The following is a 26,394-nucleotide window of genomic DNA, read 5'->3' as shown; positions in this document are numbered from 1 at the left end:
GTGCTGATCCCAATTGTGGTGCTTCACTCTCAGGGCCTCCTGTCTCTGGTTCTCCTCCATTATAATATAAACCAGGGGTACAGTCAACAAAAGAATCATACTTATTTGTAAAACGGAGTGTAAAATGGCTGGCTGCAGCAACAAAAGTCGCGATTAGCTTCAATGCTGCCTGGATCACCAGATGTATACCAGCACAGACGCTGGAGATTTGTGTCTGGAACTGTGGGGTTCAGGTGAAGGGGGTGGGGGGGGCGATGGACGATCAGAAAAGGAGATGCGAGTTTACGGATGTATTCCACGCCCACAACTCCATGATCCTTTAGGCCGTGTATTGCGCTGCGCCCCAACTGCGCGGGTCTTTCAATTCAAATTCCCAGCCCCGGTGTGGCTTCCTTTCCTGCGGTTACATTCTACATCAGCACGGATTTCACCTGCTCCCGATCCCAAAATGTAGAAGAGAGATAAAACAATGATTCAACATCAGTCCACACAAACTCACAGCTCTTGGGGCCGATTTTCAGTAAGGCCCCCGCATGCCCAAGTGCCGCTGAGGTACCAGACGGTACTTTGGGCGGGATATTCAGGAAGAAGGTTCCTCGAAGGTCAGCGGTATTCGTATTAAAATGTTCACTTTGCTTTTTTTTTTTAAAAAAAGATTCTTCATACTCACCATCGGGGACAGAGCAGACTCCAGCCAGCGGTCTGCCCCCACGGGGTCTGCCGCCGAATCCCGCCCACAGGAATCTGGGAGCTCGGCAGGCGGGAGGTCAGTTGCGCCACTCGGCCGTCCGCTGACGTCAGCGGGCGGTTCCTGGCGGCTCTCCCCTCCCGCCCGCTCCAGGCCACCCCGAAAGTGGCACTGGGCGGATCGTCAGGAGGACTGTCGGCGGCAGGCATTGAGGTGCAAAAAATCGGCCCCCTCGTCTCAACAATCCAAGGCTAGAAGACTCCCCTGGAGCAAGGCTCTCAAAAAGATGAACAGATCCACTGCAGTGCTGCTTTTACACGGTCCAACTAAATAAAACCCACTGCATAAAAACAAGGCAAGAATTCGAGACAACAGGTCACAGCCCCAGCACATCTCGCACGATGGAATATTCCCCGAGGCGGTACAATGACGGAATTCACACTATTCCAGTGATGTCCCGCTGTGTAATTAAGGACACTGCTTGCACCACTCCTGCAGGATGAACAATAACTACCCTGACAGCATGTCTTAAATATTTGAAGCATTTTAAAATGCATCTCCGACCTCACTAAACTGACACAGGCGTCCCAGCCCTCAAAACATTGACCGAGTTCTCATTCTCAACCACAAATCCATCCAGATTCTCCCACCAGATCGGTACTCCCACCAGCCCTGTGCCCCTCTCTCACATCGGCTTCTCTGCAGTTGCGCGTTCCTCCGTCCCGTGAGCAGCAGAGAATTCCGCCATCTCACAGAATCAGAGCGCACAGGAGACCATTCGGCCCATCAAGCCTGTGCCGGCTCTTTGAAGGAGTCCCCAGTCAGTCCCACTCCCCTGCCACATTTTCAAGCATTTAGCCAATTCCCTTTTGAACGATTGAGCCTGCTTCCAGCGCCCTTTCAGACAATGCATTCCAGATCGTAACTTGCTATGCAAAAAAAAAAATCTCATCTCCCTTGTGTTTTTTTATCAATGACTTTAAATCTGTGATCACTGGTGTCCGACCCTCCGGCCAGTGCAAAGAGTTTCTCCCCATGTACCTTCATAACTTTCAACACCTCGATTAATTCTCCCAGTAACCTGCTCTGGTCTAAGGAGAACAATCCCAGCTTCTGTGCCAAGAACACAGCACTCTCATGCCCTTCATTAAACTAACCATGAAGAATGTGCACGCTTCATTTCTGGGATGTGTGGACAGCCTCTCTGGATCCAGGGTTCAGCTGTCTCACTGCATCATCTTGTCTGTAATCACTCAACGCAGCACCACTGGACTGTAACCAGCTTCTTCACACATTCCTCCAGCAACTGCCAAAGCCCAGAACCAGATTGAGAGCTCGAAGATATCCGGACACATCAGCGGCACGTTGTTCCATCAGCATCATCATAGGCAGTCGCTCGAAATCGAGGAAGACTTGCTTCCACTCTAAAAGTGAGTTCTTAGGTGACTGAACAGTCCAATACGGGAATTACAGTCTCTGTCACAGGTGGGACAGACAGTGGTTGAAGGAAAGGGTGGGTGGGACAGGTTTTCCGCATGCTCCTTCCGCTGCCTGCGCTTGATTTCTGCATGCTCTCGGCGACGAGACTCGAGGTGCTCAGCGCCCTCCCGGTTGCACTTTCTCCACTTAGGGCAGTCTTTGGCCAGGGACTCTCAGGTGTTGGTGGGGATGTTACATTCTATCAAGGAGGCTTTGAGGGTGTCCTTTTTTTTTAAAAAAAGCATCGGGCCACTTTATTGCGAAGTAGAATGTTACACGAGGCAGGATACCTGCTCAGTAATTTATATAATGTTATAGGACTTCAAAAAAAATTCGCATTCATCATTTTCTTTGCTCTTTGAAATGTTTCCTCTGCCCACCTGGGTCTCGCTTGCCGTGTAGGAGTTCCAAGTGGAGCGCTTGCTTTGGGAGTCTTGTGTCAGGCATGCAAACAATGTGGCCCTCCCAACGGAGCTGGTCGAGTTTGGTCAGTGATTCGATGCTGGGGATGTTGGCCTGATCGAGAACACAGACGTTGGTGCGTCTGTCCTCCCAGGGGATTTGCAGGATCTTGCGGAGGCAGCGCTGGTGGTATTTCTCCAGCGACTTGGTGTGTACTGTCCTCATGGTCCTCATCTCTGAGCCATACAGGAGGGTGGGTATCATTACAGCCCTGTGGACCATAAGCTTGGTGCCAGATTTGAGGGCCTGATCTTCAAACACTCTTCCTCAGGCGGCCGAAGGCTGCGCTGGTCACCTCAAGCAGCAGTTCTTTGAAGCAGACACAGAAAAGTTGGATTGCGCCCAAGAATGTTTTGCTCATTGCAGCACTTAAAAAGGTTTGGTTTCCAAACTGAATACCTATTAGAAACATAGGGCCCCAAGTTTCCACATGATTTGCGCCTGATTTTTTTTAGGAGCAACTGGTGGAGAATGGACTATCTTAGAAATCGCAATTCTCCACATTTAAGTTTTCTGCAGTTCTAGTCAGGTAGAACAGTTCTACTTTGGAACAGAATTTTTTCTTCAAAAGGGGGCGTGTCCGGCCACTGACGCCTGATTTGAAAGTTTCCACAGTGAAAACGTACTCCAAACTAACTTAGAATGGAGCAAGTGAAGATTTTTGTAGAACTGAAAAAACCTGTTCTACACATATTAAAAAATCAGGCGCAGGTTACAAATTAGGCGTCCAGAACGAGGTGGGGGGGTGAAGGGAAGTCATTAAATTCTACAATAAATCCTTATTTATACTTCTACAAATATTATACAAATAAATCCAACCTGAATAAACATTTATAAGCAAAGAAAAGATTAAATAAACCATCTTCCTACCTGTGTGAAAGTGCTTCAGCCATCGTTTGTTCCCGCGGGAGGAAACCGTCGTTTGTTGCCGCGGAGAGGAGGGAGGGGAAGGGGACAGCGGTTTGTTGCCGTGGAGGGGAGGGGAGGGGAGGGAGGGGAAGGAGACAGCGGTTTGTTGCCGCGGAGGGGAGGGGAGGGGAGGGAGGGGAAGGAGACAGCGGTTTGTTGCCGCGGAGGGGAGGGGAGGGGAGGGAGAGGAAGGAGACAGCGGTTTGTTGCCGCGGAGGGGAGGGGAGGGAGGGGAAGGAAACCGCCGTTTGTTGCCGTGGAGGGTGGGGAGGGGAAGGAGACAGTGAGAAGAGTAGCCTCAGTGCTGATGTGCTGATGGCAATGTGCTTTGATTAAAAAATGTTCAAAAATTAAACAGCTACAAAGAACGACAAAAATGGCCGAGTGCCAATGTTTCCTTCACACTGCGCGTGCGCGAACGCTCCAACGCACACGCGCAGCGTTGCCGGCAGGAAAAAAACTAATTTAAATAGTACCCGCCCCCTCCCACTTACAAAATCGGCGCGAGTGTAGGCTCTGCCCCCCTGGGCGCCGCGCCAAACAGACAAGGAGCTGTTTCTATGTTTCTATAGATAAAGTCCTTACTACTAGGGGAATCGAGGGGTATGGTGAGAAAGCAGGAATGGGGTACTGAAGTTGCATGTTCAGCCATGAACTCATTGAATGGCGGTGCAGGCTAGAAGGGCCAAATGGCCTACTCCTGCACCTATTTTCTATGTTTCTATGTTTCTAAAGCGCTCCAGAATAGCGCGTTTTTCTTCTGGCGCCGTTTTAGGCGTGAAAAACGGCCTCCCAGCTCGGAGGGGCGCCCGTTTTTTATCCTGTGGAAACTTGGGCCCATAGAAACATAGAAAATAGGTGCAGGAGTAGGCCATTCGGTCCTTCGAGCCTGCACCACCATTCAATGAGTTCATGGCTGATCATTCCCTCAGTACCCCATTCCTGCTTTCTCGCCATACCCCTTGATCCCCCTAGTAGTAAGGACTATATCTAACTCTAACTATTATCTAATTCTAACTATTATCTAATACAACACAGCAGTGTCAGCCAGGGCTCAATGGCCAGCTCTCTCACCTGAATCAGAAGCTTGTGGGTTCAAGCCCCATTCCAGAGCCGTGTGCACTAAACTCAAGGATGACACTCTAGTGCTGTACTGAGGGAGGGCCGCACTGTCGGAGGGGCAGTACTGAGGGAGGGCCGCACTGTCGGAGGGGCAGTACTGAGGGAGCGCCGCACTGTCGGAGGGGCAGTACTGAGGGAGCGCCGCACTGTCGGAGGGGCAGTACTGAGGGAGCGCCGCACTGTCGGAGGGGCAGTACTGAGGGAGCGCCGCACTGTCGGAGGGGCAGTACTGAGGGAGCGCCGCACTGTCGGAGGAGCAGTACTGAGGGAGCGCCGCACTGCCGGAGGGGCAGTACCGAGGGAGCGCCGCACTGCCGGAGGGGCAGTACTGAGGGAGCACCGCACTGTCGGAGGGGCAGTACTGAGGGAGCGCCGCACTGTCGGAGGGGCAGTACTGAGGGAGCGCCGCACTGCCGGAGGGGCAGTACCGAGGGAGTGGTGCACTGACAGAGGGGTAGTACCGAGGGAATGCTGTACTATAGGAGTGGCAATACCGAGGGAGTGCTGCACTGTCGGAAGGGTAGTACTGAGAGAGCGCTGCACTGTCGGAGGGGTAGTACTGAGGGAGCGCCGCACTGTCAGAGGTGCCGCCTTTCAGATGAGATGTTAAACCGAGGTCCCGTCTGTTCTTTCAGGTGGATGTAAAGGATCCCATGCCACTATTTTGAGAAAGAGCGGGGGAGTTATCTCCAGTGTCCTGCCCAATATTTATCCCTCAACCAACATCACTAAAAAAAAAGATTATCCAGTCATTATCTCATTGCTGTTTGTGGGAGCTTGCCACGTGCAAGTTGGCTGCTGCGTTTTCCACATTATAACAGTGCCTACATTTCAAAAGTACTTTATTGGATGTAAAGCACTCAGGGAGGTCCCAAGGATGTGAAAGGCGCTATCTAAATAATAGCTCTTTCTTTCTTGGTCACTAGGTGCATTTAACATCCTGGTACCAACATGCTGTAGGAGAAAATCTCACGGCAATGTGCTTCAGCAACACCTGTGTAACAGGCTCATTTCATCATCTCAAACTTCTTCTCCTCCACCCACTTCAGACGTGTAACGCTGTACCTCAGTCACGTGCAGACTGAGACTTCGTGTAGTGCGAGTGCGACACTGTTGGAGCTGCCGTCTTTCAGACGAGACATTAAACAGAAGTTCTGTCTGCCCCCTCAGGTGGGAATAAAAGATCCCTTGCTCCTATTCGAAGGGCAGGAGTTTTTTCCCGGCATCCTCAACCAGCTTCACAAACAGATTATCTGGTCCTTTAGCCCCTTGTGGTTTGTGGAACCTACTGTGTGTAAATTGGCAGCCGCATTTCTCCACAGGACAACAGTGACTGCACTTCAAGAGTACTCCATTAGCTGTGAAGGGCTCGGAGACTGTGAAGTGAAGTTGTGAAAGGCGCTATATAAATGCAAGTTCCTCCCCTTCCTGGAAATCAGAGATAAAAACATAAAATGCTAAATCAGCAACTGAAAAGAGAAACGTCGGTTTAACATTTCTGGAGGAGTTCCCGCAACCATGACAGATTCCATGAAAAGTGTCTGTCCCCAGAGACAGTAACCTAGCGTTACGGGTGCTGACAAACTTGTGTATTTCCAACAAGTCGCTGGAGATATATCACCAACTCCGCAAGATCCTGCAAATCCCCTGGGAGGACAGGTGCACCAACATAAGTGTCCTCGACCAGGCTAACATCCCCAGCATTGAAGCACTGACCACACTCGATCAGCTTCGCTGGGCAGGCCACATAGTTCGCATGCCAGATACAAGACTCCCCAAGCAAATGCTTTACATGGAGCTCCTTTACGGCAAACAAGTCAAAGGTGGGCAGCAGAAACATTATAAGGACACCCTCAAAGCCTCCCTGGTAAAGTGCGACATCACCACTGACACCTGGGAGACCCTGGCCAAAGACCGCCCGAGGTGGAGAAAGTACATCCGGGAGGGTGTTGAGCTCCTCGAATCTCAACGCCGAGAGCGTGAAGAGGTCAAGCGCAGGCAGCGGAAGGAGTGTGCGGCAAACCAGCCCCACCCACCCCTTCCCCCGACGAATGTCTGTCCCACCTGTAACAGGGTCTGTGGCTCTCGTATCGGACTATTCAGCCACCAGAGAACTCACTTTGGGAGTGGAAGCAAGTCTTCCTCGATTCCGAGGGACAGCCTATGATGATGATGTATTTCCAACAGTTTCTGCTTTCATTTCACACTGCAAATCTCCATGATTTTAAAGAGGTATCAGAGGAAACACCATTTTCTGTCGAAAAACCCGCAAGCAAAGAAGCAAACAGGAATGAGATAGATGGGCAGATCATTTGTTTTGCTGATGTTTGGTTGAATGATAAACGTTGGCCAGAATACTGGGACAACTCCCTGCTCTTCTCTAAATAGTGCCTGGGGCCTCGGTTTATCGTCTCATCCGAAAATGGGGCGCCAACAATGCTGCACTGCACTCCCAGAGTACTGCACTCCCCGAGTCCTGCACTGCAGCATCAGCCCAAGACTCTGGTGTGGGACTTGAACCCAAAATCGCTTGATGAACAGGCAAGATCATCACCATCATAGGCAGTCCCTCGAAGTGAGGATGACTTGCTTCCACGCCAAAAGGGATGAGTTCACACATGTTTCAATGAAGGACCTAATATTCCAGATCCTGAACTACATGTTGTAGGGTGGAAGATGCCTGTGCGTGGATTTTTTTTTAACGTGTGGTGACCGTTGCACACCAGCCACCACACGGGCTTGACAGAGCCAGGTCTTGGTCCAGTGGCAAGGATTGACCAGGACGACTGGAGACCAGCTCTGCTGCACGGACCCAGTGCACACACATATCGCTGGCCCGTGCAGGCAAGAGCGCTACTCATGGAGACACAATTGATACTGAAGTTCCAACTCAAAATTATCAACCACTTTCATGCTGCACACTTGTCGGTGTTGTGCTGGCATCAAAAACGCTGAATGGGTCAACGCACAACGTGCTTGGGGGCCTTGTCTTTCTCAAATACGAAGGAAAGCTAAACCCAAGGCAAGCTCTGTATAACCTCAAGACCAACCAACGTACAACCAAGCATTCCTGGTTAGTGATAGTTATCTATCCCCATCTGAGGGCCCAAGTTTCCCCAGGAGTTGCTCCTTTTTTTTGGAGCAACTTGATTTTTCTGGACTATCTTTTTAGTTGCAATTCTGGCCATTTAATTTGCGCCAATGTAAGTGAGTTAGTTAGGTTTTTTTTTAAGTTTAGTTTTTTTTTTCCAAAAGGGGGCGTTCCCAGCCACTTACCCATTTTAGGTGTTTGGCCAGCAAATAGTTGTTCCAAACTAACTTAGGGCAGCGTATGTTGCCACTTCTGTCCGCACAGAAAACCCTTACCTAGAGTTAAGGAATTGGCGCAAGTAACTCCAGTTAAAGCGCCACCAAGCACCAAACAAAGCACAAGAAGTAATAAGCAATTAATTAACAAATAAAAAAATAGAAGGAACCCTGCACCAAAAGCATCAAAATCAATCAGTAAATAACAAATAAAAAAATAGAAGTCCTACCTTAGGGAACGCAGGGGGCCGCCGATGAGGGAGCCCATTCGGCCAGGGCTCGGGACGGCGTGCTTCGGGCCCCTCCCACACAGCCTGCAGCACGTACTCACAGATTCGGCCTGCCAGGAGCTACTGCACATGTGCAGAGGTCCCGGCACTGTTTTCAGCGCCGGGACCTGGCTCCGCCCCCAATTCATTGGGCCACACTGCGCCACGATCGAGGAGAGGTTGGGGAGCAGCCAGAATACCGACGTCTTTTTTCGGCGCGCTTGGAGGCGGACAAAAACGGCTCACCACGGGTGAGGGCGCCAGAAAAACAGGTTAGGGAAATCCTAGCCCTGTGAATGACAATTTCACCAACAGCAATCAGTGCCTCAAATGAGGTTTATAAGCGCAGTCAGAACTTTGGCACTTCACATTGGCTGGGAGGCTCGTTGGTGCATCATAAATACAAGTTCTTAATCACAAACTGCTGTATTACATTTTGCAAGGGGGGGATTTTTCCAGCATTTGATGGGAAGTTTTGATACTGGGGCAACGTACTGGTAACTCTCTGGTGAGGAGAGCAATTTGGGTAATAAAGCTGTCGCAGTATAAACTTAACGGTACAATTTTAATGGTTTGCAGGAATTGAGGGATCTGGATGTTGTTGGGGTACAGAATCTTTGAAGGTGTCAGGGTAAGTTGAGATGGCTGTTTAAAAAAGCATACGAGATCCTGGGCAGTATAAATGGAGGCATTGAGTACAAAAGCAAGGGAGTTATGGTAAACCTTTCTAAAACACTAGTTAGACCCCAGCTGGAGTATTGTGGGATGTCAAGACTTGGAGAGAGTGCAGAGGAGATTTACCAGAATGGTCCCGGGGATGAGGGACCTCAGTTTTGTGGAGAGACTGGAGAAGCTGGGGTTGTTCTCCTCAGAGTAGGGAAGGTGAAGGGGAGATTTAATAGAGGTGTTCAAAATCATGAGCGGTTTTGATAGAGTAGATCGGGAGAAACTGTTTCACTGGCAGGAGGGTCGGTAACCAGCAAATTATTTTGCGCTGCCTGGAAAGGCGGTGGAAGCAGATTCAATAGTAACTTTCATAAGGGAATTAGATACTTGAAGGAGAAAATTGTAGGGCTATGGGGGAAAAGCCGAGAGTGGGACTAACGATGGTAAGTACTGCAGGGAATCGAATACGGCCGGGATAATCCCCTGGACTAGTGTTGATCGCTTGGATGGGTCGGAGAGGAATTTTCCCAGATTTTTTTTCCTCAATTGGCCTGGGATTTTAATCTGGTTTTTGCCTCTCCCAGGAGATCAGATGGCTCCAGTTGGGGTGGAGTGTAGAATGTTGCGATACATGGGGTATCGCAGGTGTGTGGGGCGGACTGGTTGGGCTGGATGCTCTTTAACTTTCCGCTATTGTTCGTTGTTCATAGGTTTATATGTAACCTTCAGGGCTGCTGACCGAGGGCCGTGCGGCTCTTTGTCGGCCGGCGCGGACACGATGGGCCGAAATGGCCTCCTTCTGGGCTGTAGGTTTCTATGTTTCTAACTGGATTACTCTTTCAAAGAGCTGGCACAGACACGATGGGCTGAATAGCCCCCTTCTGTGCCATGTGATTCTAACGATTCTATTATAGCCTGTAATGTCTGACATCTACTGTCCTGAACTAAGAAAAAAGTCTTCATCTTTCCTTTTCAAAAAAGGAATTGCAGAGATTTCTGGCCCTGCAAACCATCACTGTTTATTACCAGGTGCATGGCACGGTGCAGAACACAGTTCTTTCGAGCTGCAAAATATCTGAAATTTCCCCGAGTTAAGGCAGTGCTTTTTACCGTCTGGTAGCTCAAACATGCTAGAGTGGTCATGGTTGAAAAACATAATTGAATGAACTGCAGCTCCCAGGAACAGGGCCTTGCATTATCCTGTCTGGTTCATCAGTTGCTGGAGCCTCATTCACCCTTTGAGTGTAACAAATCCGTTGCTATTGTGCGACATTAACAGCTGAGCCCTTTGGTGTACAATCGTGGCATTCATTAACCACGGCTTTCACTCTGACCTTTGGAAAGAAGTGCAGCAACCCAGAGCACAAGGCACTGCATTTAATAATGTGCCCTGCTTGGAGTCCATGAGGATGCCGAAGTTACTCGACTGGTCTCGTGACGAATGGGCCAAAGAATTGATAAAGCTCACGATAACGGGAGCAAGACAACAGCGAGCTCCAAAACAGCCATGTGTTAGTATAGGCTTTGTTAAACAGCCCTGAACATCCAAAGCAGATCAAAAACCACAACTCCGAGAAAGTTTAACTTATAAAACACTTTGTAAGGATTGTTGAAAGCTCAGTCCAAAGTGATTAATTCCTAGAAATGTGCTGGGATCTGTGAGGCAGTGTTCAGTCACACTCAGGCAGGGATGTAGAACTGAGATTGGTGTGCAAAATTAAAGCACATGGTATGAGGGGTAATGTACTGACGTGGATAGAGAACTGGTTGGCAGACAGGAAGCAGAGAGTCGGGATAAACGGGTCCTTTTCAGAATGGCAGGCAGTGACTAGTGGGGTGCCGCAGAGCTCAGAGCTGGGACCCCAGCTCTTTACAATATACATTAATGATTTAGATGAAGAAATTGAGTGTAATATCTCCAAGTTTGCAGATGACACCAAGCTGGGTGGCAGTGTGATCTGTGAGGAGGACATTAAGAGGCTGCAGTGTGACTTGGACAGGTTAGGTGAGTGGGCAAACGCATGGCAGATGCAGTATAATGTGGATAAATGTGAGGTTATCCACTTTGGGGGCAAAAACACAAAGGCAGAATATTATCTGAATGGCGGCAGATTAGGAAAAGGGGAGGTGCAACGAGACCTGGGTGTCATGGTACATCAGTCATTGAAAGTTGGCATGCAGGTACAGCAGGCAGTGAAGGCGGCAGATGGTATGTTGGCCTTCATAGCTAGGGGATTTGAGTATAGGAGCAGGGAGGTCTTACTGCAGTTGGACAGGGCCTTGGTGAGGCCTCACCTGGAATATTGTATTCAGTTTTGGTCTCCTAATCTGAGGAAGGACGTTCTTGCTATTGAGGGAGTGCAGCGAAGGTTCACCAGACTGATTTCCCAGGATGTCAGGGCTGACATATGAGGAGAAACTGGATCGACTGGGCCTGTATTCACTGGAGTTTAGAAGGATGAGAGGGGATCTCATAGAAACATATAAAATTCTGACGGGACTAGACAGGTTAGATGCAGGAAGAATGTTCCCGATGATGGGGAAGTCCAGAACCAGGGGACACAGTCTTAGGATAAGGGGTAGGCCATTTAGGACTGAGATGAGGAGAAGCTTCTTCACTCAGAGTTGTTAACCTGTGGAATTCCCTACCGCAGAGAGTTGTTGATGCCAGTTCATTGGATATATTCAAGAGGGAGTTAGATATGGCCCTTACGGCTAAAGGGATCAAGGGGTATGGAGAGAAAGCGGGAAAGGGATACTGAGGTGAATGATCAGCCATGATCTTATTGAATGGTGGTGCAGGCTCGAAGGGCCGAATGGCCTACTCCTGCACCTATTTTCTATGTTTCTATGCTGAATGGGATTTCCTTCCTTTTCATCTGTCCTGCCTTGAATGCTGTCTTTCCTACTGGACGACAGCCCCAAGGGCTGGGCAACCGTTCGATCTCCTCACGTGCGAGCTGGACATTGTACGTCGGCAGACTACACAATACAGAGAGAATCACAAGCCAAACAATTTACAGTGAAAATCTCTGCACAAAAAGGAGCAGGAATTCTGGCTAATTGTTCTCCTGGTCAGTGCAGAGCATTGAGATCAAGTGGCCCAGTATTGCCCTGAATGAGATCAGATAACGGAGCACACAGTAGGAACTGTCTGTAGAGTTCTGGACCAGGTCACAAGTTGCATTCACTCAATGAGTCATTTCAGCTGCCCAGGTTTCATTAAGACATTTTACAACAACAACTTGTATTTATAAAGCACCTTTAACGTAGTAAAACATCCCAAGGCGCTTCACAAGAGTGTTATAAGACAAGGATTTGACACCGAGCCACACAAGAAGAAATTACAGCAGATGACCAAAAGCTTGGCCAAAGAGGTTGGTTTTAAGTAGCGTCTAGAAGGAGGAATGAGAGAGGTACAGAGACGGAGAGATTTAGGGAGGGAGTTCCAGAGCTTGCGGCCTAGGCAACAGAAGACACATCCGCCCATGGTTTAGCAATTATAATCAGGAATGCTCAGGAGGGCAGAATTAGAGGAGTGCAGACATCTCGTGGGGTTGTGGGGCTGGAGGAAATTACAGAGATAGGGAGGGGTGAGGCCATGAAGGGATTTGTAAACAAGGATGAGAATTTTGAAATCGAGGCGTTGCTTAACCAGGAGCCAATGTAGATCAGTGAGCACAGGGGTGATGGGTGAGCGGGACTTGGTTCGAGTTAGGACACGGGCAGCAGCGTTTTGGATCACCTTTAGTTTACGTAGGGTAGAATGTGGGAGGCCAGCCAGGAGTACATTGAAATAGACAAGTCTACAGGTAAAGGCATGGATGAGGGTTTCAGCAGCAGATGAGCTGAGGCAAGGAGGGAGACTGCCGATGTTATGGAGGTGGAAATAGGCGGTCTTAGTTCTGCTGCGGATAAGTGGTCGAAAGCTCATTTCAGGGTCAAATATGACACCAAGGTTGAGAACAGTCTGGTTCAACGTCAGACAGGAGTCGGGGGGAGGGAACGGAACCCGAAAACAATGGCTTCAGTCTTCCCAATATTTAATTGGAAAAAATTTCTGCTCATCCAGAACTGGATGTCGGACGAGCAGTCTGACAATTTAGAGAGTGTAGAGGGGTCGAGAGACGTGCTGGTGAGGTAGAGCTGGGTGTCATCAGCGAACATGTGGAAAGTGACGCTGTGTTTTCGGATGATGTCGCCAAGGGGCAGCATGTAGATGAGACACTCCTGAACAGATCAATTTGGCCTAACTTAATGAGGGTTGAACGTTACCTGGGCTGTTTAGAAATGCTGGAGGACTGTATAGATTTACATTTGTAAAAGAAACCTAGCCGAAAGCAGACACACAAAGCGGCTCAGCCTCAGTACAACAGAGCAGTAATGTCAAATGTGCAGGTGATAGACTAATGGGCTTCACAGCAATTTCCAAACAAGGTGAAAGAAGCATCAAGGTCCAGCCACCCACAGCTCACGCTGCAGTTCCCCAGCTGCTGATGGTTGCAGATCCATTACCCCAGTACTTGGGGCATTCACCATTTTGCAGCAACAGGGTCCACATTCAGTAATATTTAACGTGACAAACTTTTTTGGGTGCATAGGTCAAAACAATTCAAAATAAATCAGAAGATTCCCATCCCGCAGTTACTTGAACAAATGTTATAAATGAGTTAATTTCAACCAATGATGATCAGACAGCTACTCCAGGAGAGGCTCAACAACAGAGCAGAGTTGAGTGTTACATAGAGGGAGGGAATCAATTCGGAAGATTACTGTACATTTCCTGCACTGGCTCAGGAGGTATACAGTGTACACACGTACGGACACCAGGCAGCGAGAAGCTGGCGCTGCAATTGAGCAAAGGGCAGGGTCCTCCAAACCCAGGCTGGCAGAAGACATGAACATGACAATTATGGGGCTCCAGTCAGCAAACACAGAGCTACAGAGCAGTCTGCTGAGGTGCAAGAAATCCAAACCAGGTTGATGAGAACTGAGATCTGTTTACTTACAGGGGACCAGCCTGTTCCAGTTTTAAACATTCAAAGCACTGAGTACAATAGTGTACATAACAACTTGTATTTAGACAGCGCCTTTAACTTAGCAAAACATCCCAAGCTGCTTCACAGGAACGTGAGCAAACAAAAATTGCCACTGACCACATTGGGAGACATTAGGGCAGGTGACCAAAAGCTTGGTCAAAGAAATAGGAGTAGGCCTTACGGCCCCTCGAGCCTGCTCCGCCAGTTAATACGATCATGGCTGACCCGATCATGGACTCAGCTCCACTTCCCTGCCCGCTCCCTATTACCCCTTATCGGTTAACATAGAACATAGAAAGTAGGTGCAGGAGTAGGTCATTCGGCCCTTCGACCCCGCACCATCATTCAATATGATCATGGCTGATCACGCAACTTCAGTACCCTATTCCTGCTTTCTCTCCATACCCCCTGATACCTTTAGCCGTAAGGGCCACATCCAACTCCCTTTTGAATATATCTAACGAACTGGCCTCAACAACTTTCTGTGGTAGAGAATTCCACAGGTTCACAACTCTCTGAGTGAAGAAGTTTCTCCTCATCTCGGTCCTATATGGCTTACCCCTTATCCTTAGACTGTGACCTCTGGTTCTGGACTTCCCCAACATCGGGAACATTCTTCCTGCATCTAATCTGTCCAATCCCGTCAGAATTTAATATGCTTCTATGAGATCCCCTCACATTCTTCTAAATTCCAGTGAATATATGCCTAGTTGATCCAATCTTTCTTCATACGTCAGTACTGCCATCCCAGGTATCAGTCTGGTGAACCTTCGCTGCACTCCCTCAATGGCAAGAATGTCCTTCCTCAGATTAGGAGATCAAAACTGTACACAATACTCAAGGTGTGGTCTCACCAAGGCTCTGTACAACTCCAGCAAGACCTCCCTGCTCCTGTTCTCAAATCCTCTCGCTATGAAGGCCAACATGCCACTTGCTTTCTTCTTCACCGCCTGCTGTACCTGCATGCCAACTTTCAATGACTGATGTACCATGACACCTAGATCTCGTTGCACCTCCCCTTTTACTAATCTGTCACCATATAGATAATAATCTGCCTTCCTATTTTTGCCCCCAAAGTGAATAACCTCACACATCCACATTATACTGCATCTGCCATGCATTTGCCCACTCACCTAACCTGTGCAAGTCACCCTGCAGCCTCTTAGCATCCTCCTCACAGCTCACACCGCCACCCAGCTTAGTGTCATCTGCAAACTTGGAGATATTGCATTCAATTCCTTCATCTAAATCATTAATGTATATTGTAAATAGCTGGGGTCCCAGCACTGAACCCTGAGGCACCCCACTAGTCACTGCCTGCCATTCTAAAAAGGACTCGTTTATTCCCACTCTTTGCTTCCTGTCTGCCAATCAGTTCTCTATCCACATCAATACATTATCCCCAATCCCATGTGCCTTAATTTTGCATACTAACCTCTTGTGTGGGACCTTGTCAAAAGCCTTTAAAAGTCTAAATATACCACATCCACTGGTTCTCCCTTATCCACTCTACTAGTTACATCCTCAAAAAATTCCAGAAGATTTGTTAATCATGATTTCCCTTTCATAAATCCACACTGACTTGGACCTATCCCGTCACTGCTATCCAAATGCGCTGCTATTACATCTTTAATAATTGATTCCAGCATTTTCCCCATTACCGATGTCAGGCTATAATTCCCTGTTTTCTCTCTCCCTCATTTTTTAAAAAGTGGGGTTACCTTAGCTACCCTCCAATCCATAGAAACTGATCCAGAGTCCATGGAATGTTGGAAAATGATAACCAATGCATCTACTATTTCTAGGGCAACTTCCTTAAGTACTCTGGGATGCAGACTATCAGGCCCCGGGGATTTATCGGCCTTCAATCCCATCAATTTCCCTAACACCATGTCCTGACTAATAAGAATTTCCCTCAGTTCCTCCTTCTCACTAAACTCTTGGTCCCCTTGTATTTTCGGGAGGTTATTTGTGACTTCCTTAGTGACTATCTCGGACTTAAATTTATTCAATGTCCCAGCTTCCACAGCTCTCTGAGGCAGTAAATTCCATAGATTTACAACTCTGAGAAGAAATTCCTCCTCATCTCAGTTTTAAATGGACAGCCCCTTATTCTAAGATTCTGCCCCCTAGCTCTAGTCTCTCCCATCAGTGGAAACGTCCTCTCTGCATCCATCTTGTCAAGCCCCCTCATAATCTTATATTTTTCGATAGGATCACCTCATTCTTCTGAATTCCAACGAGTGGAGGCCCAACCTGCTTAACCTTTCCTCAGGTATGTTCTAAGGAGCATCTTAAAGGAGGAAAGAGAGGTGGAGAGAGGTTGAGGGAGGGAATTGCGGAGTTTCGGGCCAAGGCAGCTGAAGGTCTGGCTCCCGATAGTGCACATATTGCTTATCTCAATGGCTCAAGCTGCTTTTGCTGCTGTTCATTCCCAGTGTAGACACAGGCAGATACTTGGTGCCTGTGAGAAGCAATTGTGTGTTCATAATCTGCGGGAGCAGAGTAAAGCATTATCCCTGTCTTCTCTGATGGTCGTACACATATCAGAGATTCCAAGGCTGTCAGACTAAAGATCTCCCAATGATGCAAAGATCACTTTTTACACAGACTCAGTGTAAGTGTACTTGCACTGTCTGGTAAATATGTGACAAGGGACAGCAGAACTGAGCTGCACTTCCCGTTAGCTGAACCAGGTTATGAAGCTGGGAAACCACAAGAGAAGTAGGGCCAGCCTTACTGCTGACACACTAAACCATTTAAAACAAACCTCTTCATACTCTAAAACAATGGTTCAAAACAGATTCTTCAACGGTTTTATGAAAACAAATTTAGTTTCTTGTTCATAGTGATCCCGATCCAACAGGCTACAGACTGTTTAAAACCTGCTGACAGGATCTATATCAGTGACCGCAATACATCATGCTGCACAACATTTCCTCTTCCAAACGTTCAATGTTTCAGTCCCCCCCCCCCCCCCCCACGCTCAAAGTTACAGCTGTCATTCTGCACAGCAGCTTCTTCTTGCTCAAACACCACTTGTGGGACAGCCAACAACTGGTGAATTAGTAAAACAAAAGCAGATGGAGGGTAAAGAGAGAGAGGGGGGGGGGAGCAGGGGAAAGGGAAGAGGGGGAGAAAGAAAGGGAAGAGAAAAGAGGAAATTAAGAGAAATGGAGGAAAGAGATGTGGGCATCACTGGCAAGGCCAGCATTTATTGCCCTTGAGAAGGTGGTGGTGAGCCACCTGCTTGAAGCACTGCAGTCCGTGGGGTGAAGGTACTTCCAACAGTGCAGGTAGGTAGGAAGTTTGACCCAGAGACTTGTAGATGGAGGAGAGGCTTAGGGAGTCAGGAGGTGAGACATTTGCCACACAATACCCAGCCTTTGACCTGCTCCAGTAGCCAAGGCATTTATATGGCTGGTCCAGTAAATGTCTAGTCAATGGTGACCCCAGGTTGGTAATAGTGGAGGATTCAACGACGGTAATGCCACTGAATGCCATGGGGAGGTGGTTAGACTGTTTTGTTGGAGATAGTCATTGCCTGGCACTCTGTGGCTCGAAAGTTATTTGTCATTCATAGACAAGTAATACGAGGGAGGGTTGGTGTGCTTTCTGTATTGTTAGGCATGCGCTCCATGTGTGTGGAAGCAGTGAGAAAGGATGGAGGGCTGTGACATGCATAGAGCAGTATGGGTGTGTCGGAGTGCTGGGGAAGGAAAGGGAAGGGTCCTTGGGCATCTGATACACGGCACAGAAACAGACCATTCGGCCCAACCAGTCCATGCTCCACTCGAGCCACCTCCCTTCTTTTCTCATCTAAATCTATCAGCATAACCCTCTATTCCCTTCTCCATCATATTTTTTTATTCAAAAATATAATTTATTCACATAAAATTTTCACAATACTTTGGAAAATAATTCAGTACCTTGCGGTCAGCAATTCCATACAATTCGTTTGGATGCTGACAGCAGTTCCATACAATGCACTAGCGTGCATTTCATTTCAAGGTACAGTTTAGTGCAATCCGTAAATCACGTTACATGTAGTACTGTGCAAATAAGGGTATTACATGGAGCAGATGGGAACAGGTTTACATTACATTCCAGGATACATTTCAATACCGATCACCAATCATGTTACATGTAGCACTATGCAGATGAAAGCAGTACACCGAACGGATGAGAATACATTTACATTTCTTTACAAGTTACTGAACAGTGCAGAGACTTTCATTATACATGGTACAACACAGGTGTTTTTCAGTACATGGTGCTCTATGTATACAAGCAGATTAACAAGTACAGCCCGAGGGGGGTCTGATTCCATCCCCTGGGTTTACCGTGGTGGAAGGGCCTTAAACTGTGGCTCTTCCCCACCGTGCCTTTACGGTGACTGCACCAACCTTTAGTGCGTTCCTCAGCCCGTAGTCCTGGACTTTGGATTGCGCCAGTCTGCAACACTCGGCCGTGGACATATCCTTGCTCTGGAAGACCAGCAAGTTTCGGGAAGACCAAATTGCGTCTTTCACCGAGTTGATGGCCCTTCAGCAGCAGGTGATGTCAGTCTCGGTGTGTGTCCCTGGGAACAGCCCGTAGAGCACAGAGTCCTGTGTTACGGAGCTGCTCGGGATGAACCTCGACAGCAACCACTGCATCTCTTTCCAGACCTGCCTTGCAAAGGGGCAATCCTGAAGGAGATGGATGACTGTCTCGTCCGCACCACAGCCAACTCAGGGGCAGAGTGCCGTGTCTCTGAAACCCCGGCTGTGCACGAAGGATCTGACGGGTAGGGCCCTTCTCACCGCCAACCAAGCTACGTCTTGGTGCTTGTGTGAAAGCTCTGGCGATGAGACGTTCTGCCAAACGAGTTTGACAGTCTGCTCGGGGAACCGCCCAAGATTCATCATCTCCTTCTTCCGACAGCCTTGCCTGACTCCAGATCTGATCGGAAAGCTTTCAGTTTCCCACCCGTTGATCAGAACTGCGCTACTGATGTCTGTGTAGAGCAGTTGGATCCAATTGCGGATACCCTCCCCAAACCCCATTTTGGAGAGCACGTCCATCAGGTACGTGTGCGATATCCTGTCAAAGGCCTTCTCCTGGTCTAAGCTGATTAAACAGGTGTCCACCCTCCTGTCCTGCACGTAGGCGATCGTATCCCTGAGTAGCGCCAGGCTATCAGAGATCTTTCTGCCGGGGACAGCGCAGGTCTGGTCCGGGTGAATCACCAGCTCAAGAGCAGGCGTGACCCTGTTGGCGATGACCTTTGACAGGATCTTGTAGTCCACATTGAGCAAAGAAATGGGCCGCCAGTTTTTGATTTCCACCCTCTCCCCCTTCTGCTTGTAGATGAGGGTGATGATGCCTTTCCTCATTGATTCTGACATACTGCCAGCCAGAAGCATACCCCCGTACACTTCCAGCAGGTCTGGGCCCATCCAGTCCCACAGAGCGAATACAACTCGACCGGTAAGCCGTCGCTTCCGGGAGTTTTACTCATCGTGAGGGACCGGACGGCCTTTGTCAGCCTTTGTCCAGACTCTCCCGCTCGCTGTTGTCTGAGATAGACGACAGGAACGACTGGGAGGCCGCGCGGTCTGTGGGCTTGACGTCGTACAGCCTGGCATAGAAGGATTTGCTGATCCTCAGCATGTCGGGCTGCGAAGACGTCACAGAACCATCTTCTTCCTTTAGGCTGGTGATCACAGAGCTCCCCGTGTACCTTTTGGAAGAAGAAACGCGACCACGTCTCATCCTGCTCGACGGAGCGGACTCTGGAGCGGAAGATGATCTTGGTGGACTCTGAGGTAAAGAGCGAGGCTTGCTGGCCCTTCACCTCTTCGAGTTCCTCCGCGACATCGACCCCCATCGACTGCAGCAGGAGCAGGTTTTGCATGCTCTCCTGGAGTTGGGACAATTCTCTCTGTCTCCCTCTCGCCTCCTGAACACCTTTGAGGATGAAGAACCTCTTGATGTTTGTCTTGATTGTTTCCCACCAGTGCATGGGGGAATCGCAGAGGGGTTTTACAGTTCTCCAAACTTTGTAATCTCTCGAGTTCCTCAACGTTTTCTGGTCTAGCCTCCCCTTAAATGCATCGATACTATTTGCTTCAACCACTCCCTGTGGGAGCGAGTTTCACATTCTCAGGATAAAGGCGGCTTTGCATATAATGCACCATTCCCCCATCACTTTATTGATACAGCTGCAGCAAATCAGAACTGAACAGGTCAGAAACTGAATCCAAAGGCAAGGCTGCAGTCGGAAATGAAGGAATATAAAACCCGAGCTAATTACATGCAAATGATGCAACATTTGCATATACAGAGGCTCCAATTGCGGTGGATAAAATGCACAAAATGAGAGTACTTAGAATTAAAAACAAGTAAATCCCTGGACTTGTTCCACCTCAACAATAAGCTGCTCACTTATTGTGCAAATGAACAAGTGTGCCACTTTCCTCTTGAGCAACTTCCTCTCCCATTTCTCAGTCACTGTCAAGGGTTCTGCACATGGCCTAGTCAACGTTTCAGTAACATTTCAGTGTTAGTGAGAGCTTCCTCGGTACTTTGTAAGATAAGTTTGTTTTGCAAGATTGTTTTATACAATGGACACAGAAGTCACTGACACAAACACAGGCTTGTCAAATCGGAGAGGAAATGGAGAGAAATGGTCCCAGGTTTCGTTCACCTGCCACTGTCTGAAACTCGGGCTAAAATTAGCAGAACTGAAACTACTCAGCCACACTGCGAAATGGTGCAGAGATTAACTCCAACAATGCTTCAGCAGCAATGATTCATTATATATGTGCCAGCAGAGTTGCCTCTGGCAAAAACCATTCCACAAACCTTCCCCAATCATATGTGTAGACCAGTGGCGTCCAACCACACGTGAGGAATGGGAATCCAGAGGGCGAACTGCAATTTTCTAAGTAATTAATAAATGAGTAATAGACGCTGTGGTTGGGCTTGTGATCATAATACTCATTCACACGACACGCGCATGTCAACTTTACCCTGTTTGTGCATTTGTTGGTAAAATGCTAAAAGGAAAAGTGGAACTTTTTTTTGATTGTTGTGTGTGCTTTACTTCCTTGCTGCTGCTTATTGTTTATCTACTAAAATGGTGTGCAACACAAATCAACGCACTTCAGCACCACAGCAACACCACACAGAGAGGGGAGCGGTCATCATCATCATCAGCTCGACCAATCGCAATAACCGCAGGCCACCAGATGAAAGCAAGGCCAGCCAATAACCCAGGGTGGGGGCGGAACGGGGGCGGGGGCAGGGCGGAACGGGGGCGGGGTGGAACAGAGGCGGGGCCGGGGCGGAACCGGGGCGGGGGCGGGGGGCAGAATCGGGGCAGGGGCGGGGGGCAGAATCGGGGCAGGTGCGGGGGGCAGAATCGGGGCAGGGGCGGGGGCAGAATCGGAGCGGGGGCGGGGGGCGTTTGCAGCATAAATTGCACGGCAGGTGGTGAAAACAACCAGTGTGCTTATAGCAGTAAACAGCACGGCCATTCAATACACCAAAGGAAAAACCATGCTTAGTTTAGTATTTGGCCAAATGCCTCTTTTGAATCAAAGAATCTTACAGCACAGGAGGCCATTCGGCCCATCGTGCCTGTGCCAGCTCTTTGAAAGAGCTCCTAATTAGTCCCACGCCCCACCCTTTCTCCATCGCCCTTCAATGTTCTCCCCTTCTAGTATTTGTCCAATTGGCTCATGAAAGTTACTATTGAATCCGCTTCCAGCGCCCTTTCAGACAGTGCGTTCCAGATCATAATATGCTGGTTACTGGCCCGTCTGCCATAGGAAACAATTTCTCTTCATCGACTCTATCAAAAACCTTCATGATTTTGACCACCTTTATTAAATCTCTTTTAAAACAGGCCATTCAGCCCAACCAGTCCATGCCGGCGTTTATGCTCCACTCGCGCCTCCTCCAGGCTTTCCTCATCTAACTATCAGCGTAACCATCAATTCCCTTCCCCCTCGTACGCTTGTCCAGCCTCCCCTTAAATGCATCGATACTATTGGCTTCAAACACTCCCTGGATAAGCATTCCACATTCCCACCAATCTCTGGGTAAAGAAGTTTCTTCAAAATTCCCTATTGGATTTCCTGCTGACTATCTTATATTGATGGCCTCTAGTTATGTTATACTCACCCCCACAAGTGGAAACATTTTCTCTGTATCCACTCTATCAAAACCTTTATTTTAAAAACCTCTATGATCACCCCTCAACCTTCTTTTTTCAAGAGAAAAGAGACCCAGCCTGTTTATCTTTTCCTGATACGGATACCCTCACATTTCTGGTATCATCCTTGTAAATCTTCTCTGCACCCTCTCCAGTGCCTCTATATCCTTTTTAATATGGAGAGCAGAACTGTACGCAGTACTCTTTGGTTTAACAAAGGGTCGATACAGGTTTTGCATAACTTCTCTACTTTTCAATTCTATCCCTCTCGAAATAAACCCTAGTGCTTTTTTTTTTATGGCTTTGCTAATCTGTGTTGCTACTTTTAGTGATTTGTGTATTTGAACTCCGAGATCCCTTTGTTCCTCTACCCCACCCAGACTCGCAATCTCCAAGTAATAAGTGACCTCCCTATTCTTCCTACCAAAATGTAATACCTCACATTTATCTGTGTTGAACTTAATTTGCCAATTATATGCCCATTCTGCAAGTTTATTCATGTCCTCCTTTAATTTGTTGCATCCTCCTCAGTATTGACTGTCCCAGCCAATTTGGTGTCATCCGCAACATTAGAAATTGCGTTTTTGATTCCAAAGTCTAAATCATTATCAATTGTGAACAACTGTGGTCCCAACACTGATCCTTGTGGAACACCACTACCCACCTTCTGCCACTGTGTGTAGTTACCCTTTATCCCTACTCTCTGCTTTCTGTCTTGAAGCCAGCTAGCTATCCATTCTGCTACTTGTCCCCTGACTCCGCATTCTCTGGCTTTGTTAAATGTTTCCCATTGCTGTTCTGTATCGTAGTTTGCGGCAAACCAGTCCCACCCACCCTTTCCCTCAACGACTGTATGTCCCACCTGTGACAGGGACTGTGGTTCCCGTATTGGACTGTTCACCTAAGAACTCATTTTTAGAGTGGAAGCCAGTCTTCCTTGATATGATGATTATGATGGTTTGCCAATATTGTTACCCATTTTATTTTCCCCAAGTTCTATTCTCAGTCCCTCAAAATCAGCTTTTCTCCAATCTATCACCATGATTTTCGTCATACTCATGTCCTTCTCAACGAGCTCCTCCAGTCTCTACACATAACTGAAGTACCTCATCCCTGGAACAATTTCCTCTACACCTGCTCCAACACCATGACATCCTTCCGAAAGTGTGGTGCACGGAACTGGACACAATGCTACAGCTGAGGCCTAACCAGTGTTTATAAAAGGTTGAGTTTTGTACTCTGCGCCTCGATTTATAAAGCCAGAGATCCCTTGTGCTTGCAGCCTTCGCAACTTACCCTGCCACCTTCAAAGATTTCTGTACGCAAACATCCAGATCCCTCAGATCCTGCACACCCATTACAATTATACTGTTTAGTTTACACTGTGACAGCCCAAATTGCTCTCATCACCTGAGTTACCAGCATTGTACCTCGGTTTCACAGCTCTAACCATTCCCATCAAATGGGGAAAATCCCCCCTTGGAAAATGTAACAGTAGTTTGTGATTGAGAACATGCATTTATGTAGTACCTCTCACACCTTCAAGATGCACCAAAGATCTCCACAGCCAATGTGATGTAGGCAAATATAGCAGCCTACTCACACAGCAAGATCCCACAAATAGCATACAAGGTGTAATATACCCACATACTTAACACATCCACCTCCACACACTCAACACATCCACCTCCACATACTCTCTACATCCACAATGGTGCATCAGTGAGGACAGGTAACCCCATTCAGTCACACCAGACTTCTGCCACCTTCTCCAGAGGTGGAAGATTAAAGCATCTCCATCATGTGACTGTGGAGCTCCAAATCAGACCCTGGAGCACAGCCCTCAGAGGGAATTCGCAGGCACACCGGAAGCTTTGGCCTGGATATCCGACTGGGATATTGACATTTGAATTGCTACTACCATACAAAAGAAGACAAGACTTGGAGTTACAGTTTCTGGCCTGAATATCCTCAATCATTCCCAGGTAGTTCCTTTCAGCAAGACTGAAGCTGGAGTCACAAAGCCCAAACCAGCGGATCAGCCAGCAACAACACTGCCTCAGTACAGGAAGCTGGGTCAGCCTCATTGTTTTATGCTAAAAACATGTGGAGCAGCAGCCACATTCTCCATCATAACAACATGCTGGTTACTGACCCTTCGCCATGGAAACACTTGCTCACTGACCCCATTGTACCCTTCATAGTAGGGGGGGGATAGCGGTAACCCCAACCAGCACAACTCTCCCCCAACCCCCTTCCCCAGTAAACATCCCCCCCCTCACTATACACCCTCTCACTGTACACCCTCACTGTATACACTGTACACCCCCTCACCTGTACACCCCCTCACCTGTACACCCTATACATCCCCTCACCTGTACACCCCCTCACTGTACACCCTCACTGTATACACTGTACACCCCCTCACCTGTACACCCTATACATCCCCTCACCTGTACACCCCCTCACTGTACACACTGTACACCCCCTCACTGTACAACCTGTACACCCCATCTCTCAGCCCCGCCCCCTTCTGATCTGATTGGCTGTAGACCCCGCGGCCGCCCGGTGATTGGCGGGTGGAATTGCTATCATGGTGGGCGCAGCTTCCGCCCGCTGTCCGGCCCCGAGTCCTGCCCAGCAACCGGCCGGCCGCTCGCAGCCCAGTCCGGCCCGGCCCAGCCCCGCACACCACACCGTCTCGCCTACCTGCAGCGACTCGCCAGCCATCCCGGGCTGGAGCCCCCGGCGGCCCCCGAGCAGGCCACTGATACACCGGGAGCAGTGGCCGACAACCCTGCCCGTCCCTCAGCTCCCGCTCCGCCCGCGTCACTGCGCATGTGCCTTCAGACTCCGCCAATGGCTCTGCGCATGCGCCACACAACGCCGGCGGGACTGCGCATGCTCTGCCAGCACCCGCCCCGCCCTCATTTCCATGACGATCGATCCGTCTCTAGCCCCGCCTCCCGGGCCCTGGTTGTGTCACGTGAGCACATCCGCGCGGGTCAAGGGCGAGCTCGAGATGCAACGCGACCGCCCGCTGGCGGTGGGAGCCCGAGATAGCACAGGCTGCGCAGCCCCGGGAGAGGGACCCAGCCCCGGGAGAGGGACCCAGCCCCCCAGCTCCGGGAGAGGGACCCAGCCCCCCAGCTCCGGGAGAGGGACCCAGCCCCGGGAGAGGGACCCAGCCCCCCAGCTCCGGGAGAGGGACCCAGCCCCGGGAGAGGGACCCAGCCCCAGCCCAGGGAGAGGGACCCAGCCCCGGGAGAGGGACCCAGCCCCCCAGCCCTGGGAGAGGGACCCAGCCCCGGGAGAGGGACCCAGCCCCCCAGCCCAGGGAGAGGGACCCAGCCCCAGCCCAGGGAGAGGGACCCAGCTCCGGGAGAGGGACCCAGCCCCCCAGCCCCGGGAGAGGGACCCAGCCCCAGCCCAGGGAGAGGGACCCAGCCCCGGGAGAGGGACCCAGCCCCCCAGCCCTGGGAGAGGGACCCAGCCCCGGGAGAGGGACCCAGCCCCCCAGCCCAGGGAGAGGGACCCAGCCCCGGGAGAGGGACCCAGCCCCCCAGCCCAGGGAGAGGGACCCAGCCCCGGGAGAGGGACCCAGCCCCGGGAGAGGGACCCAGCCCCCCAGCCCTGGGAGAGGGACCCAGCCCCGGGAGAGGGACCCAGCCCCGGGAGAGGGACCCAGCCCCCCCAGCCCCGGGAGAGGGACCCAGCCCCCCAGCCCCGGGAGAGGGACCCAGCCCCCCAGCCCCGGGAGAGGGACCCAGCCCCCCAGCCCCGGGAGAGGGACCCAGCCCCGGGAGAGGGACCCAGCCCCAGCCCCAGCCCTGGGAGAGGGACCCAGCCCCAGCCCCGGGAGAGGGACCCAGCCCCCCAGCCCCAGCCCCGGGAGAGGGACCCAGCCCCCCAGCCCCAGCCCCGGGAGAGGGACCCAGCCCCCCAGCCCTGGGAGAGGGACCCAGCCCAGGGAGAGGGACCCAGCCCCCCAGCCCCGGGAGAGGGACCCAGCCCCGGGAGAGGGACCCAGCCCCGGGAGAGGGACCCAGCCCCGGGAGAGGGACCCAGCCCCGGGAGAGGGACCCAGCCCCGGGAGAGGGACCCAGCCCCCCCAGCCCCGGGAGAGGGACCCAGCCCAGGGAGAGGGACCCAGCCCCCCAGCTCCGGGAGAGGGACCCAGCCCCAGCCCAGGGAGAGGGACCCAGCCCCGGGAGAGGGACCCAGCCCCCCAGCCGTGGGAGAGGGACCCAG

At 50.1% G+C, this 26,394-nt stretch overlaps 1 protein-coding gene across 1 annotated transcript in view; it reads right to left on the bottom strand.

The window, feature by feature from the left end:
• pkn1a (protein kinase N1a) overlaps positions 1-24,980 on the bottom strand; it is a 229,326-nt gene extending 204,346 nt beyond the window's left edge. Inside the window, exon 1 of the mRNA XM_070869845.1 lies at positions 24,853-24,980. Within this exon, the coding sequence (XP_070725946.1) occupies positions 24,853-24,873 (21 nt within the window). The 5' untranslated portion in view covers positions 24,874-24,980. The remainder of the gene's footprint in view (positions 1-24,852) is intronic.
• Between the last annotated feature and the right edge of the window lie 1,414 nt (positions 24,981-26,394).

The sequence above is a fragment of the Pristiophorus japonicus genome (assembly GCF_044704955.1).
Source record: "Pristiophorus japonicus isolate sPriJap1 chromosome 24 unlocalized genomic scaffold, sPriJap1.hap1 SUPER_24_unloc_1, whole genome shotgun sequence".
NCBI classification, from domain to species: domain Eukaryota; kingdom Metazoa; phylum Chordata; class Chondrichthyes; family Pristiophoridae; genus Pristiophorus; species Pristiophorus japonicus.
The sequence above is the reverse complement of the archived record's forward strand: the minus strand, read 5'-3'. Positions and strand labels throughout refer to the sequence as shown.